A 15,645-nucleotide genomic window follows, 5' to 3' on the forward strand; every position below is an offset into this window, starting at 1 on the left:
GAACCTAGTCTCACATCCGAAACCCATCCTTAATAAGTGCTTCAGAAGCAGATTGTGTGGGCTGGGGCCACGGCTGTGCTCCCACTCAGGCAGGCAGACCCATACCTACCCATGGGGGCCAACAAAACAGAAGTGGGGTTCAGCAGACAGCCCTTTCCAGGCCCCACAGGGAACTCGGAGGTTTCTGGTGGAGGAGAACGCCTGTCACGGGAGGATGGTGCTAAAGAGCTACTCACAGGCCTGAGGACTGCCCAGGAGAAGCGTGGGGGAGGGCCATCTCTCAGGCCAGCTCCTCACCGTCATCCCCACTCCCCACAGGCCCCACTCCGCTGGAAGACAGCACGGCAGACACAGCCGCATCCCCAGGACCGTAGCTGTCGGAACCACTGAGTCCTCACATCCCCACTCCTCCGCTAGGGACTGGCCTGAGGCAGGCGCAGGGTGGGGAGACCCCAGACCTCCTCCCCGCGGAAGAGGCGGCTGAGGAGAAGGCTCCAGCCGAGACCCCGGGGGAGATCCGCATGTTGCTTGGTCTGCTCAGATTGGAGTCAAGTGTCAGTGTCCTTTCCCCTCCCTTCAGGCCACCCCTTCAAGGCCTCCTGTCTCCTAAGCATGCAGACTGCATCTGAAAGGCCCCCCTCGTCCCCACGTACTTGTGCGCGCCTGTATGTGTGGGTGCCCTCAGACGAGCCAGTGTGAGTGTAAGGAGGCAGCTCTGGTGTAAATGCACTTTCTTCCTCCCCTCCCTTCTCCACAGGACCCCCAGGCTGGGTGGGTGTCTCCACCTCTCCTCTCTTTGTCACTTTGGTTTCCTATAAATATGTATGTATTGTATGTGTATCTCTGCGATTGTAAATAACTTCACCCTTTTTTGTTTCTGATCCTGGAGCACTGGAGGCAGTTACAGAAGGGCTGCTAAGGGAACAGGAGGTTCACTTGGGTCTCCTAGTTAGCGGCCCAGCTCCAGGATCAGGGCCCAGAGGTGGGGCCATCCCTGAGGCCCCCAGCTTCCAGCCTCCTGGCCCGGTGCTGAGCCCCTCCCTCCCTCCCAGGACTTCTCATCTTCAGGGGAACTTCTTACCCCACCTGTGTCCACCCTTCCCCACCCTCTCCCTGTAGAAAACCAGTGTATCAGGTACAGAGCTGAAAACTGGGCCCCAGGACGGGGGGTAGGGGGTTGAATGCTGGAGTCCCTAAACTAACCTAGGACCATCCCCAGGGGCTACCACAGCCTTGGCCCCCATTACCACACCCACTCCACCCCCCACTAATAGAATATACACACTGTGCTAGGTGTATATATACATATATATATATAAATATATATATATAATATATAAAATATAGATATGGAAATGACTGTTTTGCTGTTAAAATAATGTATACTCTTTTATTTTCTTCCTTTCATGGTTAAGTTTTTGTTTTTTTGTTTTTTTTTTTTTAAGAAAAGTTAAATATTCTTCAACTGTGGTGGTATGTGTGTGATTCTTGGAACCACTGTGATCAAAGATACTGTAGTTGTTCCCTCTGAGACTGGTTAGCATTGGATAGAAGGAACAGAACGCAGCCCCCAGACCCAGGCCTCGCCATATTCTCTCCCGAAGCTCCAGGGCGCACTTGCTGAACTTGAGTTGGGCAAACCAAGTGATACAGCCCCCATGGCTGAGACATGCAAAGACACTTATCTCAGTTTAAACACACACTCACACACGAGCAGTGGTCCCAGAGTCAAGAGCCCTCATGGGCTGCCCTCAGTGAGCTTTAGGACTTTAAAGGCAACGCACAGGGGAGGGCCATCTCAGAGGCCTGGCCAGATGCCTTCGGAGTCCTCTGGCAGGCTCTGACACCCTCCGGAAGCAGCTCGTCAGACATGGCCACATCCCCAGGACTGTAACCATTCAGACCTCCTCTCTTTGCTGTCATTGTTGAACTAAGGGACAGATCCTCTTTCCCCTCTGTTTTACCTCCTAAACCCAGCATAATGCTGAGTGCTGACCTTGGGAGCTCACAGTCTGGTTGGGCATCAGAATGAATACACGAGCCATTCTTGATAAAGTGTAGGGATGAGGACGTGGGCTGTAAGGCTCCACTGAAGCTTTAGAAGGCCTCAGACGGGTAGCAGGAGAGGCTGGGGTGACGGGTCGTCACCAAGCACCTGCGATGTCCTCAGCGCTGCAGATTCACAGAGCTGCTCCTGCACCCTGCTCCCTGCAGCAGCTCAGCGGCCAGCTGCCAAGAGGCCAAGCAGCAGTGCTGTGGCTGGAGGCAGAGAGGGGACTGTGGGGGCCACAGAGCCTCAGAGGCACAGAGAGCAGATCTCTGTTGAGGCAACGGAAAGCAGAGTGGGGGTCGAGAGGATGTGACCGGGTTAGCCGTGCTCAGAGGTGAAGAAGGCACGCTTCTCAGGCAGCTCCCGGAAGAGTGAATGTCAGCTCCCCAGAAGCCAGCCCTGGGCTCTGGAGGCATGACCAGGCCATCTCAGTGGGTGCAGCGCTGAAGGGTGAAGAGTCAGGGCCCCACCTCTCCTGGGGGCCCCCGGCACCATCTGGGTGGCTCCGGTTTCAGGTCGCTGACAGCAGTAGGCAGCGTCATCACGGTTCACGTTTAGTGCTTTGCCTTTGCTACAAACATGATGAGGGATTCGGCACCCTCTCCAAACAAAGCGGCACACTAGCTCAGCATGTTTTCACAGGCTGAGCCCTTGCCTCTCCAAACCAGTCCAGAGGGGGACGGGGTCTGAGAAGGTGGAATGGTGGGGCCTGCGCTCCATGCTTTTGCCCCACCCACTCTTCCCCTCTGCTGTGCATGTTGGCTACTCTCCCAAGACTTTTCTTTCTGCCTCCTAAGTCCAGAGACACTGCAAACCCTGGCATATCACATGTCCTCTGGTGGGGGAGGAGGGGCTGACTGTAGGCTGGGCAAGCAAGAACTAGGTCCTGAGGAGGCGGGAGAGCAATGCCCCTGGCCGGCCACAACCAGAGGGGCTGAAATCACCCCCCAGCAGAACCATAAAGCGATTTGGCCATTTCTGGTCATATTAACACGCTTTCAACAGGCATAAAGTCTAAATATTCTGAGTAGTTCTGGGACAGAGGTTTCAAGGAAAGAAGTACAGCAATAGACTTTGTTAATGATCTGAGCTTTCCCCAGGGAGGTCCAGCCCACATGTGGAAAGGAGGCACTTCCGTGGCCCAGAATCTTGGGAAAAGCAGGGGGCAGGGGCTAGGTGGAAGAAGCCACGGGCTCCTCCTCTTTGTGCCTGCATTTACTGATGGGGTCCCTTGGCAGCATCAGCTCCTGGATCATAGCGTACGCAGGACATTGTGGGGAGAAGCAGTTTTTCTGAAAGAAGAAAAGGCACGCCGATAGCTAACAAAAGCAATGAAGGTGAATCATCTGAGGAAAAGTCATTTCATAGGACAAGGTGGGTTGGGGGCTGGGGGGGGCACGGAAAAAAAGGCAAAAAGGAGCCTGACTGCCGATCTCACAGCGAGAGCGAAGGCTATGTAGTGTTAAGAGGCCAGGGAAACTACAGGGCCTGCCTTGGAAACAGCAGGAGAGGTTGATGGGGACTCACCGCCAGGGAAAGCCACAGCAGCCCCACGGGGCCCTTGGACGCGCTCTTGGATTTGGCGAATTGTGCCTGGTACTGCACCACTGTGAGGAAGGCCTCCAGCCCCACCTCTGTGATACGGTTTCCTGGAGAAAGGAGTAGACGAGGTGGCCTCGGGGCGCCAACCACCTCCTTGCCGACACCCTGCTAACCCCTTGCTCCTCCAGCTCACTCGCCTGGACTAACACCCGACCTGGTCCTTCACCCCAACTCTCCTTTTTGTCTCACTTCCCTCCGTCTTTCATCTTGTTCCTCTGCTCTCTAATTGCCTGACCCAGAGCCCGGACCCGCCCCTGCCCCAAAGCCCCATGCAAGAGGGCCTTCAGGTGACGCCCAGCCGCTGGAGAGCCAGGTTCTGCCCCATGGAGCGCCATGGGGGCGACCTTGTGGCCGCCTGAGGAAAGCAGGGGGCACTGGCAAACGTACGGAGAAGATTGAGGTGCAAGAGGACCTTGTTCCCAGGCATGAAAACTTTGCCATCGCGGTGCTCCACAGGTTCCAGGAGAGGGTTGACCATCTCAGTAGCTTCCCCAACCAGCTGCTAAGGCAGAATACTAATTGCAGCAGAGGAGAGGGGAGCTGGTCAACAGGCCATTCATTCATTCATTCAACATACATGTTTTGAGGGCCGGTTATAGTCCAGGCTTTGTCCCGAGTGCTGGAGATACAAAGATAAATTAAGCCCATACCCTCAAGAAGCAGCTCTGTGCGGGGAAGCCAGAGAGCTGAGACTAATGCAGTCAGTTGGAGCTGACAGAGGGAAGCAGAACTGGGGGCGGGGCAGGGGGGCACAGGAGAGGGACAGCTAGCCAGGCTTGGGAGTAAGTCTATCCTGCAGGAGATGGCCTGGGAGCTGGCGTCTTGGTAGTGTGTGGTCCTTATCAGATGAAGAGGGGAAAGTGCCAACAGGTGCAGAGGTGTGAAGTAGTGTTGGCATTCAAGTTCACTATTTTCTAACAGGGAGATCAATGAGGACAAGGGACTGCAGGGAGATGACACTGAAGGCAGGATGAGAGGAAAATGCAATCATCCCGGGGAGAAACAGCAGCCTGGATCAAGGCTGAGGCAGGGGCTGAAAACCGGCACAGAGAGGCCACCCTTGCCGGCTTTCTCCACCTGACTTTCCCCTTTTGTAAGATCTTCTCTTGGATCCTAGAGAAGACTCCTAAAAGGGGAGGGGCCGGTCCCTGCCTAGGGTGGGGAGGTCTTGGAACACAGGCATACCTCGGAGATGTGGGTTCGGTTCCAATAAAGTGGCTTCCCAGTGCATATAAAAGTTATGTTTATATTACAGTCTAAATGTGCATTATGTCTAAAAAAAGCAAGGTATAATACCTTAATTTTAAAATCCTCTTGCTAAAAAAAAAAATGCTAACCATCGTCTGAGCCTTCAGAGAATCAAGGTAGTAATATCAAAGATCACTGATGACCATAACAACTGTAATAGTAATGAAAAACCCTGAAATACTGCGAGAAGTAGTATCAAAAGGTAGCCCAGAGACACAAAGTGAGCAAGGGCTGTTGGGGGTAAAAAAAAGGCACCAGAAGACTTGCTTAATGCAGGGTTGCCACAAGTCTTCAATAATCTGAGTCGCAGTGAAGCAAAGCACAATAGCCTGATGTATGACTGCGTGGGTGCACGTAGCCCTCGAGCAGCTGACTCCACTGTGGGGGCGGGTGCTACGGAGTCAGCAGTCCAGGAAGGTTTTCAAAACAAGGGACCAGTTGGTCCACGTTGAAAGAGAAAAGGGAGGCTGCAAGGGCAAAGGGGAGAGGGTCTAAAGTTGCTGTGCACAGCGTGAGGGCAGTGCCACGATCAGGAAAACACCCTGCCCCCCGGAGAGCTGCTGGCAGGGCCAAAGGGCTCTGTCCCCTCTGCAACTGTGCGAGCAACTGTGAGTGTGCTGGAGACTAACAGATGGCATTTGGGGAGCAGACTGAGTGGAGGCAAGGATCAAAAATGGGGCTTCTAATAGAAGGCGAGGGGCACTGAGCTCTGTTACCCCTGCAAGCCCAGGCTGGGATAGGAAGCAGGCCGGACCGAGGGCACACGCCAGGTGAAGTGGCTGCTGCCACAGGACAGGACTGGAGACTCCATCCCAGGAGGGGCTGGGGGCCTGGACCCCAGGGACGTGCTCCCCACCCCACTTCTCCCAGCCTACCTCAGACTCCATGAGGATGCTGCGCTTCTCTTTGCTCCCAGTCTTGGCCCCCTTTCCCTTGCTTAGTTTCTGCTCAGGGATGGTTACCTCTGGAGTAGGAAGAGGAGCCAGAATGCACAGGGCAGACCTCTGACACCACCCAGCTTCCCCAGAGAAAGGCTGGGGCAAGGAAGGGGTCTCCTCACACTGGGTTTGGGTGCAGCAGAAAGAGAGCTGGAGGGGGGCTCCAGCCAGGCAGGGCGGAGGATTCCTCCTCTGAGAGCGGAGCCACAGGGGTCCAGCCCAGGGAAACGGTGTGGAGTGCAGTTTGTGGGCTGTTTGGGGTTTCCAACAACATCCCCAAGACTAGCTCAGGGCAGGCTCCTCATCCTGCCTAGGGCTGCTCTGTCCACGCCCTGCCGGCGGGTGCCAGCACTTACTCCCCTTGCCTGCCTTTGCGGAGTCTTCTTTCTTAGGGGTTCCTTGTGTAGGTGACTGCCCAGGCCCTGACTTCTCCTCTTTCTTCACCACTTCCTGTGGAGGATGTAAGAAGAGATGAGAGTCCTGCCTCCCTGGGGGATGGGAAGCAGCTGTGGGAAGAGGTCGGCACTAGGACCCTGGGGCTGAGATGGACTTCAAAGGCCTTCCAGCCTCCACCCATCTCCTTTATCAAGGAAGCTTCCTCCCCTATTCCTCCAGCGCCCGAGGCTCTGCTGCCCCCAGCATACCTACCCCCGACTTCTCCTTTTTCTTGCCCAGACCCTTGGGTGTCTTCACTGTCTGCGTCTTGTCCTTCTCCACCAATGCAAAACTGCTGACCCCCATCAGCTGATTCTTGTCACGCTCTGTTTTGGAGTCCCCGTGCCGAGAGGTGGAAGGCTGTGCTCACAAATGGGATGGAAGAGGAAGAAGCTAGTGCCTCTTCCCTTGTGCCTGGGTGGCAGTCAGGCTGGCAGCACCCCCATCCCAATCTCCCTGCCTAAATGCTAACATAATGTGTTTGGGACTCTTACGGGGCATTTTGGGAACAAATAGCAGAGGGATCCAGAGATGAGCTTGGGGGTGGGGGTGGGAGGGTGGGGAAGGTAGGAAAGGCATTCCGACACATACTGAGGGGATAAAACTGTAGCTAACATATTTTAAACTAAATGCCAGGCACTTTTCCAAGTGCATTAGCTGAATTAACTCATTTAATCCTCTCAACAATCCTATGAGGTAGACACAGTTATCCCCATTTTACAGATGAGGAAACTGAGGCCCGAGAGGTTCAGTCACACGCCCAAGGTCCCAAGCTGTTTTGTGGATGAGCCAGATTCCAAGTCCCTGCGGTCTATAAATCTAGTCCTTTCTCTTAACCAACACACTCTGCCGTCAGCGGAGTGGCTCTGCGGTTAGAAACCAAACTTTTGTTAGATGTGTGCTGAGGTCGGAGAGAAAAACGGTCACAACACAGGGAGAGAAGACGGGTTAGGACACGTCCAGCCGTCTGAAAGCGGCCGACCTGGGAAGCGGTTCAGCTCTCCGGCTCCGGGGGCTCCTCACCGATCGCGAGCGCTCCTGCGAACCTTTCTCCAGCAGGAGGCGCCGGCGCTCCACCACCTCGATATGTGTCAGCTCGAAGGGGCGCAGGACCTGGGACGGGGCGGCACCTGGCCATCAGCCGTCCGGGGAGCCGGGACTGGGAGCGGGGGAGTCTCTCCCCGGCCCCGCCCATCCGGCACACCCACCTCAGCCAGCTTCAGGGCGCCCTTGTCCTGGATGCGGTTGTGGGCCAGGGACAGCCAGAGCAAGGAGCGATTGAGCCGGAGGCCCTGCGGGGGCGGGAAGGGGCAGTGAGCCAGCCGGCTGGCGCCGGGCGCCACAGCTCGCGTGGGACCCTGCCCGCTGCGCACGCACATCCGCGATGTAGCCCGCGCCCTCGTCCCCGATGTGGTTGAAGCCCAGGTTGAGCGAGACCAGGGTCCGGTTGCAGCTGTGCAGCGTAGACAGAGCCTGACCCAAGAGCTGCGCCCCGTGGTCGTCGATGTTGTTGTTCCGCAGAGACAAATGCGCGATCCTGCGCAACGGGAGGGAGAGCTCGGGTCACGGGAAACCTGGGATCCTGGGCGGTTCGGTAACCTCGGAAAACTCGGGGGCATGAGGAGGGCCATTCGGGTCTGAGGGTGGAGGAACTGAGGGTCCTTGGGGAGGTGCTAGAGGGACAAGGCAATGTGGGAACTAAGGATGACGGAATGGGGGACGAGCCCAAAGAAAGGGGGTGAGGGGAAGGAGTCTCACGTGCTGTCTGCTGCCATGAGCTTGTGGTAGGACTGCTCCGGCAGTGGGTTCCCCTCCAGAGACACCTTCCTGAGGGTGGGGGAGATCTGAGACCCAAGAGGCACCACTGAGGCCAGGTGAGGGGAGGGGGCAAAGAGGGAGGGTGGGGCTCTGGCAAGCAGCTTGGGAACATGCCCCACCCCCAACTCCCTGACACAGGAAATTATCTGTGACCCTTCTCCAGACTAGAAATCCAGAAGTGTGCCATATGAAGGGGTTGCTCTCCAGAGTTAGTGACGGGAGCCTCTCAGATGACCCCAGTGATCCCCACTTCTTGGTATCCATGCCCCAGTGTAATCCTCTCCCCTTGAGTGTGGCTGACCTAGTGACTCACTTCTAATGAATAAGAGATGAGAGGTCACTTTCAAGTTTAGGTTACAAAAAGGCTGTGGTTTCCAACTGGGGTGCTCTCTGGTACTAGCTGCCGGGTGGTGAGAGCACCCAGATGACCTAAGGAAAGGCTCACAAGAGGAGGCACTGCAGCCAATCAGCTGCCACGTAAGTGAGCTTGGCTGCCGATGCTCCACCACCACCACCCGCATCCCCCAAAACGACGGCAACCCCAGCCAACAGCAGTACTGCAACCCCACCGAGACCCTGAGCCAAAGCCGCCAGCTAACCCACACCTGGATTTAACTCAGAAACTGTGAGGTAATAAACGTTTGTTGTTTGAAGCCACTATAATTTGCGGTAACTTGTTACACTGCAACCCAGGACGTGACCCCTCCACAGGGCAGTGGCTTCTCCAACAGTACTGACAGGTTGGAGGTCTTTTTCCAAGTCACAGCAAACATGGAACTAATGGCTATAAACATCTCTGTTAAAAAATTTCTCCCATGGAAAAAAAAATTCTTTCATGATATCTGCCCAACATTTCAGCCTAGCTCATCTAGCATCTGAACCTGACTGCATTTATTTTTTATTATTTTATTATGTTGATCTGACTTATTTTTACATATTAAGATGAATTCAATAGTTTTTTTTTTTTTTTTCTCTTCTGCTGGCTAAATTGTTTCTAATTACCCTGATAGAATGAACAAAGAGCTCCAGCTAAAGGAGACAAAAGCCCTGCCCTCAAGAAGCATCCCTTTCATCTAAGGAAGACAAGTGGGGAGGCCAGTGATGGTGGGAGGGTCTGTAAAGCAGAAGTCAAGGGTGCTGCTGCTGCTGCTAAGTCGCTTCACTCGTGTCCGACTCTGTGTGACCCCATAGACGGCAGCCCACCAGGCTCCCCCATCCCTGGGATTCTTCAGGCAAGAACACTGGAGTGGGTTGCCATTTCCTTCTCCAATGCATGAAAGTGAAAAGTGAAAGTGAAGTTGCTCAGTCGTGACCGACTCTTAGCGACCCCATGGGGCTCCTCTGTCCAAGGGATGTTCCAGGCAAGAGTACTGGAGTGGGTTGCCATTGCCTTCTCCCAAGGGTGCGAGGGGAGCCTCAATAAAGAGCAGCCAAATCAGCTGTGTTCTTTCTACAACAACCACGCCTGTAGTCATTACTTCACACTTTGCCCTGACTCCCTCCTTTACAGGAATGCCCCTTCCGGTTCCCTACCTGGCCTCTTCCTATTCCTCCTTCAAGGTTCAACTTAGTACCTCCTCCTCCAGGCAGCCTTCCATGTCTCCCATAAAACATCCACCACTACAGTCCCCACATTGCCCTGCAGTATTCATTGCTATGACCTTTTCCCTCCCTCCCAGGACTGCTAGTTCCTGTAGGAGAAGAACCAGCCCCTGGTTCAGCGTCAGAGCCCAGGCAGTGAGGAACCAGGGAGAGACTGGATGGTGGCAGGACTGATGAACAGGAGATGAAATAAGGCCCCAAAGGTAGGCTTTTTAGGTGCTGGTGTAGACAGAAAAGGGGACCCTACTGCTTGTCAGATGGGAACTTCAGAAGCCCCACAGACACTAGCAGCACCCTCTTTCCACAGGGATGCCAGCCCAGGCCACAGGAGCTGGAACTTGTCCCCCTTGTTCCCAAACTGCTCCCTTCGGACCACCCAGCCAGCCCGTCTACCCAGGTCTCCTCCCGGCTTGCCTGTTCCCCTCTGCTGACCTGAGCGTGGATGAGCAGAGAGGCAGGAGGGCGATGAAGGTAGTCAGGGTCTTATCAGTCAGCCCCACTTTCCACAAGCTGGAAACGGTGGGAAGCACAGAATCGCAGCTGGAGCATCACCTCCTTCCCATTTGCCCTCCCCAGCCACAGCCTTCCTCATTCCCCTCTTCCCTCAACTCCCCAGGGTCTTCCATGCCCCTTCCGTTCTTTCTCCCAGGCCGCTAGGAGCCTGCCGTCCCCACTGGCCTCCTGCCCCTCCCGCAGCCTCGGTCCCCTACCCCCATGTCCCCTCACTTGATGGCCTGCAGCTGGCTGAGGGAGGGCAGACACTTCGAGAAGATACCCAGGATCCGCTCCTCAACCTTCCAACCTGCGGAAGGGAGAGAAGGAAGGCACCTCGGGCCGGAGGGGTACGGTGGGGTGGGGGACGGGGGGTGGGAGGGGCAGTGCGCGGAGGAGGCCTCACCGCGAATGTAGATTTCCTTCACCGACTTGTCCTCGGGCTCCAGCTCCACCTGGATGGTGGGCCGGAAGAACACGTATTTGCTCTCCAGGCTGTTGAGGCTGCAGGACCCCGACAACCGCTGATCATCTGGAAGGCAGGGAGGGGTGCGAGAAGCCGGAGAAGGAGGGAGAGGGCACAGTCACCGCCCCGGGCCCCACGATCCGGCCAACGTACGGGTGCCAGAGAGGCCGGGACAGCCCCCACGGAGAGACAGGAGAGCCCCCGCAACAAACCCCCTACACCCGCCTCCCCACCCACCCCCTTGAAATCCACCCCCCTTATTCACACGCACAATGCCCTGCGTACCCTCCGTTCCGCCCGCCGTGAGATGGGAGGCTGGGGATCGACGCAGTGGCCCTGGCAGACACCCTGGCGGCTCCGCTGTCACTCACCTACTGTGGGCTTTTCCGACGTAGAGGCCGAGGGGGCGAAGGTCGGCTGCGGGCGGGGTCGGGTGACCACTTTAGGGAAGTCCGTGTAGCCCCACCGCGTGCAGAGCTCAGCGAAATCTACCTCGAGGATGCCAGTGCACTGGTACTCTTCTGCAGGGGCGGGGACGAGAGTGGGCGGGGAAGGGCCGGGCCGCACGGAGCTCGCCGGCTGGAGCACAAGGTCGCCACCAGAGGGCAGCAGAGACCAGAGGACGCCGCACCCAGCCCTGCGTCCCCTCCGGCCTGGGATCCGGGCCCAGCGCTGGGTTCCCACGCTCGCCTGCGCGGGGCTTCTGGCCTCGGGGCGGCCCGGAGCCCCTCCGTAGAGGCAGACATCCTTACGGCCATTTTTAGCATGTAAGATGCGTTGTAGAGACCGATACTGAAAACACTTGACAAGAAACAGGGGGAAATCAAGACCTGGAAGAAAGGACTAACGGGCTTGGAATGTCAACAAGGCGGGTGCCTCGGCTCCTCCACCCACCCCGTGAGTCAAGGCCGCTTCCACTCCGGCTGTCCGCTCCCTGGGGTTGGGGGGAGGGGACCTCTGCCTCCCGAGCCCAGCCACCTCCCCTGTTCCTTCCTTGCGGGGACTGCCCAGGGTCACACTAAGAAAGAAGGCCCAGGCCTGATGTGAGAAAAGGAAGGAACCCACAAGGACCTCTCCAACTCCCCACCCCACTCCCCCATCCCTACTCCCCCAACCTGACAGGTAGACTGAGGCCAAGCAGGGCGGTAGGCTTTATTTATTTAAGAAATATGGATAGAGCCCGTACTCCTGTCCCACACTGTTCTAAGTGCTTTGGAAATCTTAACTCATTCAGGAGTTGTAGTAATTCAGGCAGATGCCCAGCACTTCCCATCCTGAGGGGTCTGCAGGCCTGAGGTGTCTGAGTACCCAAAGATGCCTGCTCTTCCCTGCTCCTACATGGGCCTCCCAGCAAGAAGTGGTTCCTTGAGATGGGTAGGGGTGTCCCAGCAAAGGGGACACTCTGGAGGCAGAGGGTGGACTCGATGCCGGCCCTCTCTTTCAAGTGCTGGGCAGCCTGGAGACCCCGCAGCAGCATCACCCAGGCCACAGGCTGCAGGGGCTGTGCCCAGAGAAGAGAATTCCTGCAGCTAACAGCGGGGATGCTGCCCGCAGGGTGTGGGCCACTGGGAGATTGTGTGCTCAGTACGGGGAGGGCAAACGAGAGGAGGCACTGGGAAGTGAGGGGGAGCCCCTTGTACAGCTGGCTCCTGCCTGGGGCCTGCTTTCCCAAGCTCTTCTCTCTGCTGGGAGAACCCCTCCATCCTTCCTTGCTTCACTCACACCATCTTCTCTAAACAGAGATTCTCAAACTTTAACAGCTGTCTGTAAGAATCATCAGGAAAGCCTGTTAAGAATTTCCTGAGCCCCATCCCTCCTGGATTCTGATCCCATAGTCTAAGCAGAGTCCATGAATTTGCATTTCCAACAAGCTCACTGTGCATGTCCAACTCTTTGTGACCCCATGGACTGTAGCCCGCCAGGCTCCCCTGTCCATGCGGATTCTCCAGGCAAGAGTACTGGAGTGGGTTGTCATGCCCTCCTTCAGGGGATCTTCCTGACCCAGGGGTTGAACCCACATCTTCTGTGTCTCCTGCATTGGCAGGTGGATTTTTTACCCACTGAGCCACCTGGGAAGCCATAACAAGTTCACAGATGGCGCCAAAGATGGGCCAAGGAGGGTACCCGAGAACCCCGTTCTAGAACAGCATGCCCCCAGTGATGGAAATATTCCACATCTGGGCTTCAGCTAGCACCCACTCAGTGGGCAGCATAGCCCTGAAAGGGCCTTGCTCCTACTTTGCTCCCCTCTCACACTCCCTCCTCACGCTCACTGTGAGCTCACCTCACCTCACAGCTTCTTGAAAGGAAGCCGCCAGATGGGGTTTTCTCTAAATCTGTAAACCTTGTTGCATCTGCCTTCACTCTGCCCTGTGTGAACCCGGCCCCAGCGCCCCTGCTAAAGCTTCTGTGACCATGCAGCCGGCCGTGTCCTGTTATCACTCCCTTTCTGTCTGACTTCTCTGGCTCCTCTGTCAGCTCCTCTTCCTCTAAGATCCCTGAGGCTGGGTTCTGAGCCCATTCCTGTCTCTGGCTCCACTCCCTCCCTCCCCAGGGGAATCTGTTTTATTCCCAGGGTTTAAATGCACCCAAACAGCGGCTCCCAATTCACATCTCCAGACCTGACATCATCTCACTGCACCAGACCCTTCCATCCAGCTGCTCAGCCAACACCAACCCTTGGAAATCTCTCACAGGCTCTTCCTTCGTGCATGCCTGTCTCCATGGATGGCCCTTTAACCCATCCCACAACCAGTACAGAAACATGGAATCGTTCTTGCTACCTCCCTCACTTCCCCTCCCCCCACCATCCACTACTTCACCAACTCTTTTTCTACCATGGAAGTATTTTTCCAAGAAGCCTAACCCAGCTCCCCATTACCTTCCCCCAGCTACAACTGTCTGTCACCTGGGCTATTAAAATGCCTCGTAGAGGGAGAGGCTGGGATGATTTGGGAGAATGGCATTGAAACATGTATAATATCATATAAGAAACGAATTGCCAGTCCATGTTCGATGCATGATACAGGATGCTTGGGGCAGGTGCACTGGGATGACCCAGAGGGATGGTTCGGGGAGGGAGGTGGGAGGGGGGTTCAGGATGGGGAACATATGTACACCCGTGACGGATTCATGTTGATGTATGGCAAAACCAATACAATATTGTAAAGTAATTAGCCTCCAATTAAAATAAATAAATTAAAAAAAAATTTTTTTAATAATAAAATGCCTCATAACTCATCTCCCTGCCCCCATTCTCTCCCTCTGCTACTCCATTTCCCACACAGCAGCCAGAGTGGGGTGTGTGTGTGGGAGTGTATGAGTGTGGGTGTGTGTGTGGGTGTGATGTAGCTGGGTTCATATCTATAGAAGATTCTAAACTGTCTTGTTTTTCTTCTAGAAAATGCTCTTTCTCCAGCTCCTATAGCTCCCCTCCCACAGCCACCAGCACTGACAAAGAGATGGCACCTGACCAAGGTCTGATATCAGAGTGTTTTCTCCAAGTTGTTTTTCTGTGAGTCCAGAGATCGCAAGTTCCTGTCTGTCTTCAATGCAAAGCTGGTGGTTTGAATCAAGAAGGCTTCCAATCAATTCCCCTTTGTGGATAATTAGTTTGGGTTGGGGTTCTATCAGTTGCAACATAAAAAGCCACACTCATATGCATACTTTTCCAATGATGTTCGTTTCCTAGAGAATGTAAATTCCATTCCAGCTGGACTGTGTCCATCTCATTCTGTCTCTGTCGGACCTGGCTACAGAGCAGACATCAAAGAAGTAATTGTTGGAATAAATGTCTATAAAACTCAAAGTCACTCTTGGCAGTGCCCGTGCATCTTCCCATCACTCCCTGGACCCTCTTCTGTCATACAAATTGGCACATCTTATTGTATTTGTCAGCATCCCAAACCAGTGTGGGTTCTTTAAGATCAAGTTCAATACAAACATCTGCCAAGCTGGGTTGCAGGAACTGTGCTGGGACTGAAACTGTGATTCATATCCCAGGATGGAGCAGGGCACTTGAAATGGGTGTGGAATGTATGTTTGTTGAGTGAACAAGTGAATTTGCAGTTTATAAAAATACTCTCACCATCACCTCCATTGTGCCTCCTCACAATAGTCAGGGCAGGACTTCACAGTACAGAGAAGAAACAAGCCTAATAACACGTGAACACCCAATAGTGTGACCACTTACAACACTCTTACCACGTGCCAGGAGCTATTTACATTCACATACGGAACTTCCGCCGGTGGAGTCCTTTTCCACACAGCACTCCTTAGCACTAGAAATTCTATTATTATTTGCTAGTATTTGGTAGCATATTATTACTACCTCGCCCGCTAGTGCCTGACTCAACGACGACGCCCCATCCAGTCTGGCTAATCTGAGGGACGAGTGGCTGGTGGGAGTGCGTGGAGCCGAAGCCTAGAGGCCTAACCCCCTAACGCCGTCACCAACGTACCAGGGTTTTTGGGCTCCTCCTCGCCCACCGGCGGCAGGACGGTCGCCGGCTTCTCCTTGGCCCCGCGATCCCCCTTCTTGGTCACTGCACCCGATGATTTCTGGATCCCAGGACGCGGGGCCCTGGGTGACGTCGCGGGTGGTGCGCTTGCCTCCCCTGACATGCCTCTGCCGTCCGCAGCGACTCTGGGGACCCTCACGGGGGCGAGGAGGCAGGACCAGACTCTGTAGGGCTTGCCCTGGAGGTGGCTGAATCGAGGGTCTCTACTTTCGCCTGCACCAGCTGGACCCGCCTGCGGTGGCGTCGCCTCCGCGTCCCTCTCCACGACAACCGCGCGAGGTGGGCCGGTCCGTGGGCAAAGGGCAACCGCGGAGCGCACGCGAGGCCTAGGGGGCACCATAGAGTCACTAGTAGGAGGCGGTGCCCGGAGGGCGGAGCCACGGAGGAGGACCCCCGGGAAGGGCGGAGTCAGGGCAGAGTGAGCCCGACTGGGCGGCAGGGGGTCACAGGAGCAGAGGAGCCCGGGAGGGCCGC

The 15,645-nt window shown here is 55.5% G+C and overlaps 2 protein-coding genes and 1 long non-coding RNA gene across 18 annotated transcripts in view; 2 read left to right on the forward strand and 1 right to left on the reverse strand.

Annotated features, from left to right (window-relative positions):
- Positions 1-1,470, forward strand: part of ARHGEF11 (Rho guanine nucleotide exchange factor 11) — a 116,349-nt gene extending 114,879 nt beyond the window's left edge. For all 10 annotated transcript variants that reach the window (XM_070784438.1, XM_070784391.1, XM_070784409.1 and 7 more), the window contains one exon: positions 319-1,470. In XM_070784438.1, the coding sequence (XP_070640539.1) occupies positions 319-374 (56 nt within the window). In that variant the 3' untranslated portion in view covers positions 375-1,470. The remainder of the gene's footprint in view (positions 1-318) is intronic.
- A 1,588-nt stretch (positions 1,471-3,058) lies between these two features.
- On the reverse strand, positions 3,059-15,506 carry LRRC71 (leucine rich repeat containing 71). Of its 7 annotated transcripts, none has more exons than XM_019952871.2 (16): positions 15,112-15,494; positions 11,023-11,172; positions 10,592-10,717; positions 10,420-10,495; positions 10,126-10,203; positions 8,032-8,100; positions 7,651-7,810; positions 7,482-7,565; positions 7,297-7,386; positions 6,487-6,633; positions 6,195-6,288; positions 5,776-5,864; positions 4,230-4,271; positions 4,040-4,154; positions 3,578-3,699; positions 3,059-3,342 (listed from the first exon to the last, which is right to left on the reverse strand). In XM_019952871.2, exons 1-16 carry the CDS (start codon positions 15,272-15,274, stop codon positions 3,223-3,225), a joined length of 1,725 nt encoding a protein of 574 aa, XP_019808430.2. In that variant the 5' UTR covers positions 15,275-15,494; the 3' UTR covers positions 3,059-3,222. The 7 variants fall into 7 exon arrangements, with proteins under 7 accessions (XP_019808430.2, XP_019808438.2, XP_070640634.1 ...); XM_019952879.2 differs by having other exon boundaries at positions 4,040-4,151; positions 15,112-15,493; XM_070784533.1 differs by lacking the exon at positions 15,112-15,494 and adding an exon at positions 14,318-15,098.
- LOC139181354 (uncharacterized) lies at positions 11,274-14,459 on the forward strand. The gene is made up of 2 exons (XR_011565337.1): positions 11,274-11,548; positions 14,052-14,459. It is a non-coding gene; the product is annotated as an uncharacterized lncRNA (long non-coding RNA).
- Positions 15,507-15,645: the final 139 nt, after the last annotated feature.

This window comes from Bos indicus, chromosome 3 (assembly GCF_029378745.1).
Source record: "Bos indicus isolate NIAB-ARS_2022 breed Sahiwal x Tharparkar chromosome 3, NIAB-ARS_B.indTharparkar_mat_pri_1.0, whole genome shotgun sequence".
NCBI lineage: Eukaryota > Metazoa > Chordata > Mammalia > Artiodactyla > Bovidae > Bos > Bos indicus.